The sequence below is a fragment of the Octopus sinensis genome, linkage group LG26, assembly GCF_006345805.1.
Source record: "Octopus sinensis linkage group LG26, ASM634580v1, whole genome shotgun sequence".
NCBI lineage: Eukaryota > Metazoa > Mollusca > Cephalopoda > Octopoda > Octopodidae > Octopus > Octopus sinensis.
The window spans coordinates 16,763,592-16,785,624 of NC_043022.1; the positions used below are offsets into that span (position 1 = coordinate 16,763,592).

Consider the following 22,033-nt stretch of genomic DNA (forward strand, 5'->3'; position numbering starts at 1 on the left):
GTCGGTCCGGTTCCTTTTTCAATTTTCCTACAAACTGTTGAATCATGTCGGTTTTTTAAAAATAATTTTTTATTTCCTATTATATTCATTGTCGTTGTTTTTAAATTCCTTAAGGGACCAGCATTAAGATCTTTGGTAAAATAAATTATTGATTTCTTATTTAAGCAACCATGTATCAGGTGGGTGTTTGGTTTTATTTTTTTCCTTTTCTATGAAGGAGGGAAGTGTATATGGGGGATGGGGGTGGGTGGCTGGGGAATATATAATGTTACATGTTTCTATCCTCTCCACCCCCACTCGAGACCTCTCGCTACATGAATAAAGTGAAATGATATCAACTGGGGATTGAGAGTAGCTTAGAAAGTTGGGAATTACTTTAGTTTTCTCTGGAGGAGAAAGAGGAGGAGGAGGGTGGTGGTGGTGGTTTGGTAACTATGATAATTATGATGACAAAGTCTAGTATGATGATGATAATGATGATTGTGGTGATGGTGATGATGGCAGTTATGATGATAAATGCTGATAATGATGGCAGTGATGATTGGGTTTGAGTGGAGTGGGTAAGAATTGAACCCAGAACACAACGATTCAGAACAAATACACATAAGGGGAAGAGGGCTAAACTGATTACACCAACCCCAGTGCTCAGCTAGTTCTTGTTTTATTGACCCCGAAAGGATGAAAGGCAAAGTTGAACCCCATGAGATTTGAACTCAGTTCATAAAGAACCTGGATGTTTAGACACACACACACACACACAATCACGTATATATATATATATATAATATATCATCGAGAACGGACGTTAAACGATGATGATGATGATGATATATGAAAGGGGTAAACGTTTTTATTTCTCTTTCAATTTCAGAATTATAACTATTAGCGGTTTGAGTTTGGCTGCTCTTTCTAGTGAGTCGAATGTCCTATTATGGCCATTCCTTATATTCTTGAATGTATATTATATAGTCTTTGACTATCTCTTCTTTCTCGCTGGACCGCTGGTAGCGGAGAATTTTTTCTAGAATTTTTTGCTACCCTTATATTTATTAATATATATATATATATATACATACACACACAAACTTACTGTTAACAAAAGTCAGGATGTGTAGCATTCAGTTATTCCATAAGTGAAAAAAATGCATTAAATACTTCCAAATGTTCATGTAGGAACAGACACCAGAACCCTAATCCTTCATCAGTTATCTAACAGTTCTATAATTCACAAATCTTTATATATAAAAGTGAAGTTGTGTATCTGTCTCCTACGATTTAGATTCCTAACTACTCTCACATTTTGCGGTGCAGTGTAACCAAAAGCGGGTATCTTATAGTCGTGATTCATATCGAGCCCTTCTGGGTATTAGCGCGTGTCTACGATGAATCTACGATTTAAAAAAAATTTACCATCAATTTTTCCCATTTTTAATGTTTTTTTTTTTGCTATTATATAAGGGAAGTAACTCTCTAAAAATGCTTATATAGTTATTTCCCTTACAAACCCGAGCAACGCCGGGCGATACTGCTAGTTACAACATAAAATGCTATTCTTTCTCAGTCACAGCAACTGAAGAGACTAGAAAGCGGTTATAATAATAACAAACCAGCAAGCCACAACATTATTCCTATCAATACAGCCCTATTTTAGCTGATGTCTTGCAGTCAGTTGTCTCAGCCCCTTATTTTCATAACCCTTCTGCTACCAAACTTCCTCTCTAACATTTATTCAATTCACCTACAAAACTCTGTCCTTCTCTTGTTTTTGCTCTCATTTAATTCTGGGAAACTGTTTGTAAACAAGCATCTCAATAGCTGCATGGTTTGTCTCTAGGGCACTGGGGTAGTAAGGTGTGTATATGTGAGTGTGTATAGAGATGTGTGTAGATGTGAATATAGATGTTTCTTCTAGATATCGTGTGTGTGTCTTGTGTTTGATATTCTGCAACCGTTTTTCTCACCATTCTATTCTTTCTTTGCTGATTCATTTCAAACCATTTTCTCTCGTTGCGTTTTTGAATCTTCAGTTTCTCAACTCATTACAACTCATGCAATCTTGGTTGCTGTTCTTCACATGTTGTTGTTGCTGCTGATGATGTTGTTGTTGTTGTGATGTTGGTGGTGGTTTCATACTGTGTCCTTTTTTCTCCTCTTTTTTTCTGTTTTGCACAGAATTCTCAAAAAGGCAGCTTGAACCATTACCTCACCCACCCACTCTGGCTTCTGTTGTTGTTATCATCATCATCATCCTCATCATCGTCATCCTCATCATCCTCATCCCCACCACCATCATCATCATCATCATCATCATCACCATCATTATCATCATTATTATCATCATCATCAAGAATGTGGCAAACTGGCAGAATCGTTAGCAAGCTGGGCAAAATGCTTAGCAGTATTTTGTCTGTCTTTATGCTCTGAGTTCAAATCCTGCCACGGTCAACTTTGCCTTTCATCCTTTCAAGGTCAGTAAATTAAGTACCAGTTGCATATTGGAGTTGATCTGATTGACTGGCCCACCCTCCCCAAATTTCAGGCCTTGTGCCTATAATAAAAAGGATTATTACCATCATCATTATTTTTATTATTATTATTATTATTATTAAGAAGGTGGTGAGATGGCAGAATTGTTAGCATGCTGGGCAAAATGCTTTACAGCATTTCACCAGTCTTTACATTCTGAGTTCAAATTCCACCAAGGTCGACTTTGTCTTGGGGTCAATAAAATATGTACCAGTTGAATGCTGGGGTCAATATAATCAACTATCCCCCTACCACAAAATTTCAGGCCTTGTGCCTATAGTAGGTGAGCTTTACTTTTCATTTCTTAGGGGATCTATAAAATAAAGTACCAGTCAATTACTGGGGTCAGTGGTGTCAACTAACCCCTCCCCTCAAAGCTGTTAGCTTCTGCTTATATTAAACACAATTATTTAATCCAGTCCTTTCCAAATGGAACTCTATGCCCCTCCCCCCACTTCCTTGGGGATCCTTGGCAATAACAGATTGCTTGTTTGTTTGTATTGGAGGGGAGATCAGTGGGAGAAATTTCCAGCTTTGTTTTACAGGTGTTGGGGTCTGGAAGGAAAATTCCATAGGGAACCATAGGCCAAAAATGGTTAAGAGTAGCTGCTTGTAATATTTAGATGCTACCAGGCGGCAAGTTGGCAGAATCGTTGGCACACCGGACAAATGGTTGTCAGCATTTTGCTCATCTTTACATTCTGAGTTCAAATTCTGCCAAAGTTAGCTTTGCTTTTCATCCTTTCAGGGTCAATAAAATAAGTACCAGTTGCGTACTGAGGTAGAGGTCATTGACTTAGCCCCCTCCACTGGAATTGCTGGCCTTGTGCTGGAATTTGGAACCAGTATTTAGTTTTATCCTTCCACATTCTGACTTCCAGCTCCACCAAACGACATCTTTGCATTTGATGTTTTTGCTGTTGGGAAAATGGAGGAACCCCATCCGTGTGGAACCGACCCGAACGGAAAAAAGGGAAGGAGATTATTTTGAGTAATGGGGGGAGGAAAGCGGAGATAGAGAGGGAGATGCAGGGAAAGAGAGAGGCACATGGTGAGAGAGAAAGAGAGAGAGACATGGTGAGAGAGAAAGAGAGAGAGAGAGAGACATGGTGAGAGAGAAAGAGAGAGAGAGGGAGAGAGACATGGTGAGAGAGAAAGAGAGAGAGAGGGAGAGAGACATGGTGAGAGAGAAAGAGAGAGAGACATGGTGAGAGAGAAAGAGAGAGAGACATGGTGAGAGAGAAAGAGAGAGAGAGACATGGTGAGAGAGAAAGAGAGAGAGGGAGAGAGATGTGGTGAGAGAGATACTTAGAAAGAGGAAAGGGTGGAATTTGAGAGGGAGTGAAACAGATAGAGGAAGAGAGAGAGACAGAGGAAGAGAGAGAGGAGGGAGAGAGATTGTTAGAATGAGAGAGAAAGAGGATGAGGGGAAAGAGACAGAAAGATGGTCACTTAAAAGAAGGAAGGAGACATTTAAAAGAGAGACAGACAGATAGAGAGAGAGGGGGGGATAAAGGGAGAGATAGAAATAGAGATAAAGAAAGAAAAGCGGGAGAGAAAGGGATGGAAAGAGAGAAAGAGAGGCTGATAGAGGGAAGGATTGAGAGAGAGAGAGAGAGAGAGAGAGAGAGAGAGAGAGCAAGCCAGTCTGCTCCAGCTTTGCATTATACCTCATTGTTAAACGTCCTCCCTGGTTCCTCGTTTTGACTTTCATCCCTCTGGAGACAGTCGAAACAACCAGCAGTAAATACCACTCGTACAAAATTGGTGGCCATGCATGGAGTCAAAAGAAATTAGCATCACCACCATCATCATCATCATCATCGTCGTCATCATCATCTGTGCTGTTGTTGATGTTGTTGTTGTTGCTGTAAGAGCCAAGTCTATATTCCTATTTAAAACACGACAATGGAGGAGAAGGTTTGAATTATTTATGTAGAAACACACCCAGGGGCACGGTTATCGCTTTGGTACGTGTGTGTGCATAGATGCTTGCCTGTGTGTGTGTGTGTGTGTGAGAGAGAGAGAGGGAGAGAGAGAGAGAGAGAGAGATGGAGCTAAACAAAAGGATAAAAAAAAACAAACAACAAGAGCTAATGTATATGTGTACAATAAACATACATGTTTTAAACACATGCAGAGACATATATATAAAGAGAGAGAGAGAGAGAGAGGGAGGGAGAGAGGGAGAGATAGAAGTGCAGAAATAGAGCCAATAAAATGGAGAGCCATGTATTTCATCTTGGCTTTTGTAAATCAAAGAACAAGCGTGCGTACAAATGTGTGTGTGAGAGAGAGAGAGATTGTGTGTGTGTGTGTGTGTGTGTGTGTGTGAGATTGTGTGTGTGTGTGTGTGAGAGATTGTGTTTGGTGTGTGTGGTGTGTGTGTGTGTGATTGTCTGTGTGTAGGTGGATGGGGGTGTTTATGAATTTATCTACATCTATGAAGACAACAGTAATATATGTATATATTCATACATACATGTGTGTGTGTGTATGAATATATGTATAGATATTTAACGTATATGCACATATATACTTATGTAAATGAACATGTATGCTATACGTGTATCGTATATACATATAATGCATATTTTATCTATATACATATTTATTATATAAATAGACAAATTCATATGTTGTAAGTGTATACATATATATTATATAGATAGATAGATAGATAATATTTCACATCAGGAATTTTGCAATTCATAAACGTATGTATATATATATATACAACACACACACACACACAATCATGCACACACACACACACACAAATGTATTCATATCCATTTATATACATATCTGTAAATATGTATGTATGTATGTATATATATATATATATAATGAATAATCTTTTGTTTAGACACACACACACACATAAGTATATATATATATATGCATATATATATATATATATATATATATATATATATATTTATATATCTATGTATATATATAATGTATATATGTATATATATGGATTTATATATATGTATATATATGTATATATTGCATGTATATATATGTATATATATGTATATAGATATATATGCATGTATATATATATGTATATATATATATGTATATGTATGTATATATATGTAAGTGTATATATGTATGTATATATATGTATATATATATGTATATATGTATGTATATATATGTATATATATATGTATATATGTATGTATATATATGTTCGTATATATATATATATATATATAGCTCTCTCTTTATAAATTATACACATTCACTCCCACAAAAATTATTTCTTATTCAGACGATAACATAAAGGAGAAGAATATATAAACATCATAGCTGAATGATTGAATATAATGTATGTATATGATGTGTGTATATACATACATACATGTGTGTGTGTGTGTGTCTGCACTATATGTATGTGTGTTTAATGGTTTTATGTTTCAATTAATTTGTATTTATACATTTATATATTTGTTCACTTTTAAAGAATTGTGAGTTTGTATGTGTGTGTGTGCGTGTGTGTGCATGTGTAATTTACTATTGCTGTAAAACGTCTGTCATAATCAGAATATCTTGCATCTATGCACACATGCACTATATATATATACACATATATGTGTGTGTATATAGATAGATAGATAGATAGATAGATAGATAGATAGATAGATAGGTAGGTAGGTAGGTAGGTAGGTAGGTAGGTAGGTAGGTAGGCAGGCAGGCAGGCAGGCAGGCAGGCAGGCAGGCAGGCAGGCAGGCAGGCAGATAGATAGATAGATGGACAGGCACCAGGCTGGTGGTGGACAGACAGATAGATATCATTATTTAGCATCCTTGTTCCATGTTGGCATGGGGTGGACAGTCTGACATGATCTGATGTGTCTGAGGACAGCATCTTACCTGAATCTGTTTTGGTTTGCTTTCTATGGTTGGATGGCCTTCCTTACAACATAAACTGAGTGTTTCTCCTCATGACCCCAGCAACAGTGAGGGTCACCATGCACCCCACCCCCACACACACACTACAAACCCTGAACACTGGTCAGTTTTATGCTTCGGGATAGGGGGTTTAAATTATGAGAGGTGGGGCCAGAGTAGACTCTTGTTGTAGAGGTACTGTGTGGTTATTCACATTTAAAAGAGAGAGAGAAAAGGATAAGTAGGAGCTGCATGTGTGTGTGTGGTGTACGTATATATATAACAAAGTAAAGTTGTAAAATACTGCATGAGTGGAAATATATATATGAAAGAAGGTTTGAAAATACAATTTTAAAGGTGTTTATTCATTTGACCAGTTTCACTTTTTTAGAAAAAGATTGTCAAAAGTAAAATGTAAAGCTTTGTTGTGTTAAGTAATTGTTGTCACAAAAGTATTACAATACATATATACATTCTTTGATAATAATAAGAAAATGTTAAAAACAATTTACAAGAAAGTATTCAACGAAAAGTATTAGGAGTTCAATAAAAATCATGTTTGTTTGGTAGTATATATATACACACAGAAGGAGATGTATTTAAGAATTTACAAAAAATTGGAGAGGAACCGACCTGTCTTTTTGGCATTTTTTCTGTCTTGTGTGTAGCTAAGGAATGTTTGCTATTTTAAGGGACAGTGATGGAGGTTGGTTGGGGGGGGGGAAGGAAGAGCAATTTGGAATTAAAAGGATTTATTCTTCCTCCATAAGTTAGCAGTCTGGCAAAAGGAACAGATAGAATAAGTATTAGGCTTACAAAGAATAACTTCTGGGGTTGATTGCTTCAACTAAAAATCTCTTTAAGGCAGTGCTCCAGCATGGCTGCAGTCAAAATGACTGAAATAAGTAAAAGAATATATATATATGCACAGGAGTGGCTGAGTAGTAAGAAGCTTGCTTCCCAATGGTTCCAGGTTCAGTCCCACTGTGTGACACCATGGGCAAGTGTCTTCTACTATTGCCTCAGTCCAACCAAAGCCTTGTGAGTGGATTTGGTAGACAGAAACCGAAAGAAGCCTGGCATATATATATATGTGATATATATATATATATATATATATATATATATATATATATGTATGTATGTATGTATGTATGTATGTATGTATGTATGTATGTATTTATGTGTCTATATTTGTCCCCCACCATTGCTTGACAGCCGATGTCAGTGTGTTTGCGTCCCCAGAACTCAGCAGTTCAACAAAAGGAGACTGACAAAGAATAAGTCCTGGGGTCAATTTGTTCGACTAAAAGTGGTGCTCCAGCATGGCCGCAGTCAAATGATTGAAACAAGTAAAAAATAAAAAAAATAAAAGAATGTGAAACGTACGTCTCTTAAGTTGTTTTATAGTTTTCTCTGAGACTTTCTGCAGAAAGCTGGCGTATTTCTTCAGCGGTATTTAATGGTAATTGCTACCTTTTACATCCGGCTGACTCTTCTGTAAGGTTCTGTGTAGGAAATGGAGGGCTGTTCTCTAATGTGGCCTTGGAAGAGAGCTGCCAGGAATCACGGAACCATTTCATCATTTCCATACACACCCACACACCCTCACAGACACAGTTCTTGAATCCTCACTCTCTCTCTCTATCTCTCTCTCTTCTTGTGTTGTGGTTCCATTCCTATGAACATTATTAGCCAAACAAGAGTCTTGTACACCATTTATTGTATCTCTTGCCTCCTATTGAAGAGTTTCTCGTAAAAAAAATAACATCAAAACAATCCATTTTGTATTTGATTCTAAAATTGTTGCTTTTTGGGGAAACAAAGTAATCCATCAGACAACGAAATGAATAAAAACATTTGGCTCACTCACTCTGTGTCTGTATATGTATATATATATCTATATATATATGTATATATATATAATATATTATATATATATAATATATATATATATATAGATGTTATGTATATATATATGTATATATATATATAATATATATATATATATATATATACATATTACACACACACAAATATACACACAGATGCATGTGTGTGTGCATGTGTGTTCATGTATGCATATTGTGTATATATCTGTGTGTGAGTACTTAATATACATAATATAGATACAATACAGACACTCATATACATACACATATACACACACACACAAATATATATGTGTGTCTATATATTTATGTATGTATATATTTATGTAGTGCCACCTGACTGGCTCCCATGCTGGTGGCACATAAAAAGCACCCACTACACTCTCAGAGTGGTTGGCATTAGGAAGGGAATCCAGCTGTAGAAACTCTGCCAGATCAAGTTTGGAGCCTGGTGCAGCCTTCTGGCTTACCAGCCCTCAGTCAAACCGTCTAACCCATGCCAGCATGGAAAGTGGACGTTAAACAATGATGATGATGATGATGATGATATATATGTATATATATATATATATATATATATCCTTAATGTTTTACTTGTTTCAGTCATTGGGCTGCAGCCATGCTGGGGCACTCTCTTGATAGGTTTAGCCAAACAAATCGCCTCCTGGGCTTACCTTTTAAAGCCTGGTGCTTATTCCATTGGTCTCTTTTGCTGAACAGCTAAACTATGGGGACATAAACAAACCAACATCAGTTGTAAAGTGGTCGTGGAGGACAAACTCATGTGCACACACACACACACACACACACACGTTGGGCTTCTTTCAGTTTCTGTCTTCCAGATCTACTCACTGCTGGAACCTCAGATCATGAGGTTGGGACGCAAGCATCTTACCGCACAGCCATGCCTGCACCTCTACGTATATATGTGTGTATGTATAGGTCTATAGACACACACACACATATATATATACACACACACACACACACATTGGGCTTCTTTCAGTTTCTGTCTTCCAGATCTACTCACTACTGGAACCTGCGATCTTGAGGTTTGGATGCAAGCATCTTACTGCACAGCCATGCCTGCACCTCTACGTATATATATGTGTGTATGTATAGATCTATAGACAGACAGACAGACACACACACATCCTCATGGAAGATCTCCAGCAATAAACAATGCCAGAAGTGAATGGACAGGAAACTGTATCAGGAACTTGTGCTGCTCTCATCAATAAAAAGGGAAATGTTCTAATTTCTGTGTAGATATTTTGTTTTAATTATTTTTTATCATCTTTTTTTTTTCAAAAATATTTATTCCATGTAAATATTTGTGTTTCATAAATTTGTAATTCATCCAATTATATATCCTACACCATCTTTCTCTCCTTCCTTTCATCTTTGTATAGCTTGTCTCTCCCACCCAAAACATCATTGGAAGCCCCCACCACACTCCTACTTAATGGTTCTTCATATTTTTCTGTATCTTTTCGAACCATTGTGGTTAAGAAAGAAAAGATTATCAGCATCAGCATCGTTATTATTATTATGATCATTATTATCATTATTATTATTATTATTATTATTATTATTATGATTATTATTATTATTATTATTGAAGGCAGCAAACTGGCAGAACCATTAGCAGGCTGGGTGAAATGCTTAGCAGTATTTCGTCTGCCGTTACGTTCTGAGTTCAAATTCCACCAAGGTCGACTTTGCCTTTCATCCTTTCGGGGTCGCTGAAATAAGTACCAGTTATTCACTGGGATCGATGTAATTGACTTAATTCCCTCTCCCAAGCTGCCCTTGTGGCAAAAATTTTAAATCATTGCTATGTTTGTTAAGGCAGCGAGCTGGCAGAGTCATTAGCATGCTGGACAAAAATGTTTAGCAGCATTTTCTCTCGCTTTATGTTCTGAGTTCAAATTCTGCTGAGTTCAACTTTGCCTTTCATCCTTCTGGGTTGATAAATTAAATACCAGTGAAACACTGGGGTCAATCGCCTAGTCCATCTCCCCCCAAAAATTCAGGCCTTGTGCCTTTAGTAGAAAGGATTGTTATTATTATTATAGACATCGCACAGTATCCAATATCGTGAGGTTGTTGATTGAAGATATTGTGTCTGCCGGGGGTTTGTACTGTTTTGTCAAGTCACACCAAGGACCTCAGTCAGACACTACTTTGCGCAATGTGCATGCAGTTCCATGTAATGCCGACTTTTGCAATACATCTAGATTGTAGGGTATTTCTAAAATTTTTAGATGTTTTTTCTTCAGATTGGGTGGTATTGAACCCAATGCTCCGATGACAACAGGGATAACCTTTACGTCTGACTCTCGTAGCTGCCACATCTTAGCAATCTCAATTCTCCATATTTATCAACCTTTTCTCTTTCTTTCATGAGGATATGTTGATCTCCTGGCACTGCTACGTCGACTATTAGGCCCTCTTGTTTGTCCCTCCTAAAGGTTACTATTTCTGACCTTTGGTGCTCTAACACCTTGTCTGTTTGGAAGTCAAAGTCCCAGAGGATTTTTGCCTTCCCCTTTTCATCCATTACCTTCTCCAATGTATGTTGGTACCAAGCACTTGTTTCCTCAGAATCCATGCTTCCAGTATAGTAGCCTGTGGAGGTTTTGCATCGCCTTGTCGTGTCTGTGCTTGTACTATCCTACACAAGACTTTCACAAGTACTAACAATGTGAGTCATGCTTTCAACCTTCTCCCCACACATTCTGCAGAGGTTTGTTCCACTTGTTTGGTATATGTCCTTTTTCACTGAGATGGTGTTCAATGCCTGATCCTGGGCAGCAGTCACTAGTTTTATTATTATTGTTATTATTATTATTATTGTTATTATTATTATTACTACTACTACTACTACTACTATTATCATCATCATCATCATCATCATCATCATCATCATCATCATCATCATCATCATCATTATCATCATTATTATTATTATTATTATTATTATTATTATTATTCAGCATTAGGGGACTGAATTACCAAACAACTAATGGTGAGTATTTGAGAAACCATCCGTCAAGTTGTAAAAGAAAATGGTAATTGCAGCCACATTCTGAAGTCCAAATCTATGAGAAATCGTTCTTTCCAGTTTTACCATTCTAATATAAATAACAAAAGCGAATTGATTAATTAATGTAAAATTAGAAACAAGTCTTTTAATCTAATTGTTTGTATTCCTTTTTATCTTTAATTTTCCCCTTTTATTTTCAGTTTCGACTGGCCGGCCTGGGGAAGGCATACAAGACTCAGAACATGTGGTAAGTAAAGTTGACAGTATATCCTTGTGTGCAAGAATTTGGAGAAACACACATGCACGCAAACACACACACACACACACTGAGTTAAATATTTCAAAAGTAAATAGACACCCTCATTTTATATATATATATATATATATATATATATATATATATATAAAGCACCATCCGTTCGTGGCCGTTGCCAGCCTCGCCTGGCCCCCGTGCCAGTGGTACGTAAAAAGTACCATCCAATCGTGGCCGTTTGCCAGCCTCGTCTGGCACCTGTGCCGGTGGCACGTAAAAAGCACCCACTACTCTCACAGAGTGGTTGGCGTTAGGAAGGGCATCCAGCCGTAGAAACACTGCCAGATCAGACTGGGCCTGGTGCAGACTTCTGGCTTCGCAGACCCCAGTTGAACCATCCAACCCATGCTAGCATGGAAAACGGACGCTAAACGATGATGATGATGATGATGATATATTCTGTTGTGTCTAGGGAAAGTCATTCCCAGTAATCCTAACAGCTCTTGAAGGAGTGGAATTAAAAAATAAAATCGTTAACTTGTAAAACAGGTAAGGTCTGTGACAGGAAGAGCAACCCAGATGTAAAAATATTGCTTCAGATCAGTACTCTTCCAACCTCTGCCAGCATAGAAAAGTAGACATAAAAAGGAACAAGGGACTATATTCTACACTGATATATTTGGACTTGTGTCATCATATTAGTTGTTAGTCACAATCAATACAAGATCTATTGATAGATGTTAATAGATTTCATGAAACTCATTGTCATGTGGAAATGTAGAGAGGGAGAAGTTAAATGGCATTAAATTCACAAAATCAGAACTTCAGACTCAGTGTGTGTGTGTGTGTGTGTGCGTGTGTAAATATACACAGATGCATTCTCACATATGTAGTTGTTATGAAGTACAAATGAGTTTGTCACGAATCTAGCTGCTTTACAAACGAACAAACGAAAATTAAACGTTGCAGTAATAATGTAATTATGTTGTCAATCAACCTCGATTTGGAGCAGTCACCTGACAACCACCACCTACCGTTCTATTGACTCCCTATTTCTGGTTGTAACCATTTCGTTTGCACCTTCAATTCCCTTGCTAATGGCATCGTGTAAATGAGACACTCTCTTTGTTTCCACTCTCTTATAAATATGAGGGTTTATGGCTATGAAAGAAATCAATATTTATTTATTAAGCTGCTCTTGTTGAACTCCAAGGTCAACAGTGGAACTCTACATTTTATGATAGAACACAGCACATAATGCATATAATATAATATAATTATGTACTGTATGTCTTATGGGAGAGCACATAGTGTATGTATATGTATATTTATATATATATCTTATATTTAGTAGAAGCAAAAGAAAACTTGCAGCTCTTGAGTCACTCTGTTGCTTTGCTAAATATTAATAAAAACATATATATATATACTTTGTATGTGTGTGTGTTTATATATATATATATAAAAAAATTAAAAAATTAATAAATAAATAAATTAATAAATAAAATAATATATAAATATAAAAATATACATATATATATATATATATTTGTATATATATATTTAAAATTTATAAGTTTAAATTATTTAAATATTTTTTTTAATTTTTAACTTATATTTTTAAATTAATTTTATGTATTGGCTTATGTTTTTCACTGTTTGATTTGCCTAATAGTGGTTTTATCTCTAATTTAATACAATATAATATAATATAATATATTTATACTATAAAATTGGATTAATCCTAAATCTAATTTTTCCCTTTAAGTTTGGATTTATTCCCTAATATTATTATATATATATATATATATATATATATATATATATATATACATATATATATCGTCATCGTCATCAACATTTAATGACTGCTTCCATGCTGGTATGGTTCGGATGGTTTGACTGGGAGCTGGTAAAACGGGAGGCTGCACCAGGCCCCAAATTTGATTGGCAAGATTTCTACAGCTGGATGACATTCCTAATGCCAACCACTCCAAGAAAGATGGAGCAGTCACCACACACACAGAGATAATGTCTGGACTTCCCATCATGCCTCACCTTCATCTATGTTCCCTTATTTACATCCAGACTTTGTCTAGGTTTGTTTGATGTTTCCAGATTGATAAACTTGTTTTCACTCTTTGATGGGGTTTATCAGCCTGCTAATAATAGATGTCAAATCTCTCTCCAATCAAACCATACCACCTTAAGTAAGGAAAGGACTCATTGCATAGTGTTGCCCCAAAATTTACCCCTAAATATGTACAGCACCCATAGCTGACATACTCTTGGTTACAAATATGTCCAGTCAGGTGTGACCTGTGGTTAAACAACATCCAATTTCACTTTCTCCTTTCCTTAAAAACCAGATCCTCTTCTTCCTCTTCTCAGAACCCCATTCCTCTTTCCACTTTCCTCAAACTAATATCATCGTCAAATTAAATATAAAACCAAAACATTCTTCTAACCTGTTTTCCTTGACCCATCCTGACCCCTTGGAAGAATTTAGGGAGCTTTGCACTCTGTTCCACCCTCTGCGACTCACATACAAAACAAACAAAATGGAGATGCACTTTTAGCTCTTTTTGTCATTTTATAAGTCTCCCTCTTCCTCTCCCTCTCTCTCCCTCCCTCTGCCTTTCCCTCTATTCACTTCTCTCCTTCTCTCTCTCTCTCTCGTGTCCCCATTTGTATAAAAAGGCTGTTGACCAAATGTATTCTTTGCCAGTCACAAGTACTGAGAGCAATGTGTGAGACAGTGTACTCACTGTAATAACTCACCTGGAATGATCACAGAAATGATCAAAGTGAATCATTTCAAAGAAACGTTCTCTAAAAATAAGTTGATAAAGCAACTGGACGAAGAATTCCAATTTTATATTATTTAAAATTATCGTTATTTTCAATAAAACTCGGCTATTAACGGCAAGACAGATGTGAACTGAATTGATATGGGGGTATTTGCGATACGTCCAGTATTTGAAATAGTGAGAAGGTGAGGTGGTGTGATGCTTTGCCACCAACCTGGGACCAGAATAAAGAGAAGGACTTGAAACAGCGTTAATTAGATTGCGATCTTTGATAGTGCAGCTTCACGTCTAACATGACAAAAGGTAGCGGCAGATAACGAGAGGCTATTAAGCGAATCTCTTTTGCATAATATGCCTGGGAAAGCATATGTTAAACTGATAATGAGTGGAACGGTATTGTGTCCGCCTCAAAGACTCAGTCACACTGAATGATGGCAGTTTTTAACTGAATCAATTGAATGTTTCGATTCATGTTTGCTGTTGTACGAAATCTATTGATATTTGGTGCTGGTCTATCTCGTGGAATATTGCTGCCGGGTACGGAGGAAGAGCGTGAACGTTAAATGTCATTAAATGTTCATTTTCTTAAAGCAAGGTGATGAGGAGGAGCATCATCATCATCATCATCGTCGTCGTCATCATTGTCATCGTTCTTTCATGGTGCTGTTGTTGTTGTTCTTCTTCTTCTTCTTCTTCTTTCCTTTGTATGTAAAATCAATTTGAAATACCAGGAAAGAGAACTTATGTGATTTCATGTGTTCAGTCTTGCCCTTATTGACTGTTTGATGAGAGTCACAAATCACACACACACACAAGGTGTATGTGTGTGTGTGTGTGTGTGTGTATGTGTGTGTGTGTCTGTCTGTATAGAGATGTAAGTATAAGTGTGTATAGATATGTATTTATGTATGTATCTCTTTATGTATGTGTGTGTGTGTGTGAATATATATATATACATATATATATACACACACAAACACATGTCTATGTCTGTGTGTCTATATATAAATATATATACATATATATATTATATAAACACACACACATATATGTATATGTATGTATTCATAGAGGGAAGAGAGAGAGAGAGTTGTATAGTTTTCATGAAGCATTGTCTCAAATGTATGAAATGTTTTGGATTCTTTGTATCAAAAACCAAAACAATGCAAATTATCAGTTTTGCTTCCTTTATTGTAAATCCTTAAATATTATTTACTGACTGACTGCAGAGAAAATCCTTTACAGGTTCAAATCTCTCTCTCTCTCTCTCTCTCTCTCTCTCTCTCTCTCTCTCTCTCTCTCTCTCTCTCAGATATATTTGAACTGATCTGCAAGACATCTATTTCTCTCCCCTCATCTGACACAAAACCCACCTTCCTCAATGCAACTCCCTCCTTCAGTTGTGTGGGGTCTTCTCTTGTAAATTACTTGGTGACCTCACGGGTGATGGTGCCACATAAAAAGCACCCCGTCCATGCTGTAAAGTAGTTTACCCTTAGCAGGGTATCCAGCTACAAGAACCCTGCCAAAGCAGGCAGCCCAGCTTGGTGCTGCCTTCTGGCTTACCAGCTCCTGTCAAACTGCCCGACCCATGCCAGCATGGTAAATCGGACGTTAAATGATGATTATGATGAGGATATATTTATATATCTATATATTTATGTTTGTTTTTATGTTCAGTTATAATTAAAGCAATTGCAGGGTGGAAGGTGTTTGTAAGCCATTTAAGAAACACGCAAAAGCCGTTCGATTCACTTCAATATTTAAGTTTAATTTGTCAAAATATTTTTGTCGCTTTGAGACCACAACCTGTTCACTGACAATCCTGGCTGCAGCATGGATTTTTGTCAATGAACAGGTCGCGGTCTTATAGCGACGAAAATATTTTGACAAATTAAACTTAAATGTTGAAGTGAATCGAACAGCTTTTGTGTGTTTCTTAAATGGCTTACAAACACCTTCCACGCTGCAATTGTTTTCGTTTCAGCACACAATCTCAGATCAAATCACTCGCTATGCGAGTACATCTCCCTAATATAATTAAAGCAGTTTTACGTTAACCTGAAGGGTCACCCTGTACTTTTGTAGAGTACAAATTTATTATTCTTAAACGAGGATATTATCGATAGTGACTTTGAAGTTTCAACCAGCTAAGCCATCATCAAATATATATATAATATATATATATATATATATATAATATATATATATATATATATATATATATATATATATATATATACACACATACATGTATACATACATACACACATGATACATGTATTGTGCACATATATGCATGTGTAAACACACGCTTATATATATATACATAGTGCGTTAATTATTTCCGGTCTGTCTTCTCCATTGTCAACATATTTTCCAATCCGAACCGTAGAGACTCCTCTTGTCACATCACTGTTCTCCGGCCACTTATTATTACATTGAAGATCTCATCCACGTTGAACAAAGCAGCTGATGTCGTTTATGAGTTGCTACTAGAAACAAGTGTTAGAATCTCTGTTTGGAACACAAAGGAAATTATCCAAGCTGCTCTTCTATTATTGCCATCATCGTCAGTTCTTCCACCGTACCGTTTCCATTTCCATCTCCAAACAGCCGGGAGAATGTAGTTATTGGTTGGTGGGCGTGAATCCATCTTAAATGTCTTCCACTTCAAAAACAACCAACGTCCACGTCGGCTGCTGGCATTTATTACTCGGCAGATACAATAAATATAAGTAATCCTGGCAGCCATAAATAGTGTTCAGAGCTCGAGGTAAATGGATGGAGCTGAGCGAAAGAAACTGTTGCATCAAATGGGTGCATTCAAACAGCAATGCTGGATTATTGTTTTCCTAATTTGGTGATGAAAGTTTCCCTCCCTCCCTCTCTCTCCCTCTCTCTCTCTTCCTCTCTCTCCCTCTCTCTCTCTTCCTCTCCCACTCCTTCCTCCCCTCTCTCTCTCTTTGTCTGCTCTTTCTTACCCTCCACTTCTATCTCTCCATCTCTCATCTACAAGTTGATTCTTCTTTTATTTAAAAATTACAAAGACTTTTTTTTTTCTCAACTGCGAGTAATTTAGTCCTTTGTAGGTTAATAATTTACACTAACCTAGTTACCTTCTTGGATTTGTCAATGTCCACAAGCTTTTTATCTGCCAAGTCAGACATGTTGTTGTCTCCTCCTCCTCTTCCTCCTCTCTCTCTTTCTCTCTCTGCCTTTTCATCCCCAAAATAATGACCTCTGCTCCTAAAAATCTGATTGATCTCATTTCATCTCTGCTCAGACAATTCTGACCCACTTATCGCTCTGACCTCCCCCACCCTCCTCCATGTTGTGTCTGCCCCCTCCCCCAATGTTTTCCCAGCCCTTCTACCAGTTCCCCACCGAATATCCCATTTCAATAAGGATTTAGATATAAAATATTCTCCCACACTCTGAGAGGCTTCACTTCAGCATTTATTTTCTCAAATTCTGTTCATTATTGCTATTGATGTTGTTGTTGAGCCCCAGCTCAAACTTGATCCAGCCACCTTTTGATCAACTGCATTTCAGCCATGGCTATCCTGTCTTTTTTTTTAATACACTCCTCGAGTATGGTGGCCAACTGGCAGAATTGTTAGCATGCCAGCAAAACACCCAGCAGCATTTCATCCACCTTTACATTCTGAGTTCAAATTCCTCCACGGTCAACTTTGCCCTTCATCCTTTTAGGGTCAATAAAATAAGTACCAGTCATGTACTGGGGTTGATGCAATCAACTTAGCCTTTCCATGAAATGGCTGGCTTTATGCCAAAATTGAAAACCAATATATGCCTAGTGTATCTAGAAATATACTATCTAATGTATCCGGGCCCACTTTTAAGATGTCAGGGTTTAATTAGAGAAATTTGGCTGCTTATTCTAACAGATCAAGCAACATTAATAACAAACATATGGTTTGTTATTAACCCTTTAGCATTTGAACAGGCCATATCCAGCCGAAATATTCTCCTTGCTTTATGTTCAAACTGGCCAGATGTGACATCTCATACCTACCAGACAATGTCATTTTGAACATAAACAATCACATCGTCGAAAGATAATGCAGGATTAATTGAAAACAATATGAATAAATAAAGCAGAGTAACCTGAGTGCTAAAGGGTTAAGGCTGTTTTGGTGGTGGGGTGGGAATGGGGTGGCAAAATTACTGGATCATTATGCAAGAGAGGGGTGAAAGTAGCTTGCAGTATTTCTTGTAGTACTTTACATCCTGAGTTCAAATCCTGCTGAGGTCAACTTCACCTTTCATTTTTGCACAGTCAATTAATAAAGTACTGGTCAAGTACCATAGGAGTCAATGGTATGGACTAATCCCCTTTCACCAAACTTAATTCCAGGCGCCTTTTACCTGTTTTACCTGTTTCAGTCATTAGACTGTGGCCAAGCTGGGGCACTGCCTTCAAGAATATTTAGTCAAATGAATCAACCCCAACATTTATTTGTTTTCTAAGCTTAATAATTATTCTATCAATCTCTTTTGCCAAATTGCTAAGTTACAGGAATGTAAAGAAACTAACACCAGTTGTCAAGTGGTGGGTGGGGGCAAGCACAGTCACAAAGGACTTACACACACATGATGGGCTTCTTGCAGTTTCCATCTATCCAATCGAATAAGTACCAAGCTTTAAAAAAAGGTTCTGGTGTAGTTTCGATTGGCTAAAATTTCTTTAAGGCACTGCCCCAGCATGGCCACAGTCTGATGACAGAAACGGGTAAAAGATCAAAGATGGCCAGCCAAGACATTCTCCCGTTAAAGCTAAGTCAGCAACTGAGATAAATCGGTGAACGAAATGAGTGCAGAATAAATTAAAGAAATTTTGAAATGAGTCTAAGAGGAGTTTAAAGACGGCTGATGCATGATGGAGGAAGATGCAAATAATAGGATGGATGGATTTACTGAGAGAAGAGATAAGATATAGAAAAAAGAAATGACAAGAAAAAATATGAAATGACATGTCAGAGAAGACAACGTTTTTTTTTAGTATTTGATCTGCAGCTAGAATATTTAGTCCTTGGAATAGACTAGCAGATGGTTCTTAGTGTTGTGCTTTTGACTTCTTTAGGAATTATTTATACAATGACGGCGGAGGCGGGGTGGGGAGGGTACAAACTAGCAAGCATCGGTTGATGATCCATCTTTACGTAGAGAAGAGTAAATAAAGCCGTTTCTATTAATATTTTTGTCTTGCTTACTTTATCTTCAACTACATGAATATTGACGATCAGAAGCAAAAAAAAAAAAAAAAAAAACAAATGTGATATATATATATGTGTGTGTGTGTGTGTGTGTATATATATGTGTGTGTGTATATATATATATGTATGTATATATATATATATATAGATGTGTGTGTGTGTGTGTGTGTGTGTGTGTGTGTGTGTGTGTGTGTGTGTGTGTGTGTGTGTATGTATATATATATATGTATATATATATAAGCTATATCATATATTAGAAGCTATGTCATAAGATAGACATTATGGGAAGATTATAAACTGCTCTCTTCCTGTTGGCAACAAAGGGTTTCACTATTGATACAAACCATAGATTGTGTGTGTGTGCGTGTGTGTGTGTGCGTGTGTGAAATAGGAAGATTGGTCCTGTGTAATAATGGATGGAAAGGATGGGTGGTCAGAGTTGGGCGCAATGCGTTGGTTGAGCAATATCAATTTATAATATGTGTGTGGTATACTGGTGGGGCAATATCAATTTGTCTTCTGCGCTTGCATCATTGTGCTGTGGCTAAGCATTATGCTTCCTGAACACATGGTTTCAGGTTCAGTCCCATTGTATGGCACCTTACGAAGGGACTTCTGCTATAGTTCTAGTTCCAGTTCAACCAAAGCCTTGCAAGTGAATTTGGTAGATGGAAACTGAAAGAAGCTCATTGTGCCCTTCTTAATGCTGACCACTCCAAGAGTGTAATGGGTGATTTTTACATGCCACCAGCATGGGTACCATTCACATGACACTGGCAATGGCCACGACTCTGATTTCACTTGGCTTGGTGAGTCTTCTGAAGCACAGCATGTTGCCAAAGGTCTGAGTCACCTGTCACCTCCATGAGGCCCAACATTCGAAGACCATGCTACTGGCAACAGCCACCGTTATGATTTCACGGGTGCTATATATATATATATATATATATTAAACATTATAGCATTTTAGAAAGCTATTCTAAATTTTAAAAATGTAACAATAAATAGTGAAAATATACATAGTGGCTGTGTGGTAAGTTTCTTGCTTACCAACCACATGGTTCCGGGTTCAGTCCCACTGCGTGGCACCTTGGGCAAGTGTCTTCTACTATAGCCTCGGGCTGACCAAAGCCTTGTGAGTGGATTTGGTAGACGGAAACTGAAAGAAGCCCGTCGTATATATGTATATATATATGTGTGTGCGTGTGTGTTTGTGTGTCTGTGTTTGACCCCCAACATCACTTGACAACCGATGCTGGTGTGTTTACGTCCCCGTAACTTAGCGGTTCGGCAAAGGAGACCGATAGAATAAGTACTGGGCTTACAAAGAATAAATCCCGGGGTCGAGTTCCTCGACTAAAGGCGGTGCTCCAGCATGGCCGCAGTCAAATGACTGAAACAAGTAAAAGGGTAAAGAGTATATCTTTTTCCCATCTTTGTAAAACCCAAATTCAATTGACTATAGGTGTGGATGTGTGGCAAGAAGTTTTCTTCCCAACCACATGGTTCTGGGTTCAATCCCACTGCACTGCAAGTGACCTCTCTTATAGCCTCTGGTCAACCATGTGGCTGGAATGCAAACTTCTCACCACCCAACCACAACATTCTCTTCATTAGTGATCTTGTCTTAAGTTTTCTATTCTGCTACAAGAATAGTTTTGATATCAGCCGGCATAGAATTTGCTGCCGAGACTGGATATAATATTGGTTAGTTTCCATACACCAGATTAGATTACATAAGATACAAACAATAAAATATATATGTACATAAATAAATAAATAAATAAAAAAATCAATAAATATTGATTGTTAGTGGAAAGTCTGTGCAAGTCCTGAGAATTTCAGAATTTCTCACAGAAAGTCATGTCTCTTTCTTTCTTATTTCAAGTGTCGTTGATGTCTGGCATGCTTCTTGTTGAAGAGAGGGGGAGGGAGTTTTCTAATGTATTTTTTATATGTGATTACACTAGCAGTTGCCTTCTGTTGGTGACAGACTCGTTTATATTTAGTAATTATTTATTAATTATTGGGAAGCAGGGAAAAGGTGGCAATAATATTGTCCCCTTCTCTCACACATTGTTGCTTTCTCTCTTTCTTCTTCTTCCGGTATGGATGAGGCAGATAAAGAAATGTTCTTATTGTTAATATTCTATTCTATTATAATACTGAGCTGGAAGAATGGTTTGCATGCCTGACGAGATGTTTAATGCCATTTCGTCCGTCTTTACATTCTGAGTTCAAATTCCACCAAGAATTACATGCTGGGGTTGATGTAATCAACTAGTCCCCTCTCACCAAATTTCAGGACTTATGCCTTTACTAGAAAGGATTCATCATCATCATCGTTTAACGTCCCT

The 22,033-nt window shown here is 37.2% G+C and overlaps 1 protein-coding gene across 8 annotated transcripts in view; it reads left to right on the forward strand.

Moving 5' to 3' along the window:
• The window catches only part of LOC115224688 (calmodulin-binding transcription activator 2-like), a 761,011-nt gene that overhangs the window by 693,985 nt on the left and 44,993 nt on the right, over positions 1–22,033 (forward strand). For all 8 annotated transcript variants that reach the window (XM_036513528.1, XM_036513532.1, XM_036513529.1 and 5 more), the window contains one exon: positions 11,574–11,620. In XM_036513528.1, the coding sequence (XP_036369421.1) occupies positions 11,574–11,620 (47 nt within the window). The remainder of the gene's footprint in view (positions 1–11,573; positions 11,621–22,033) is intronic.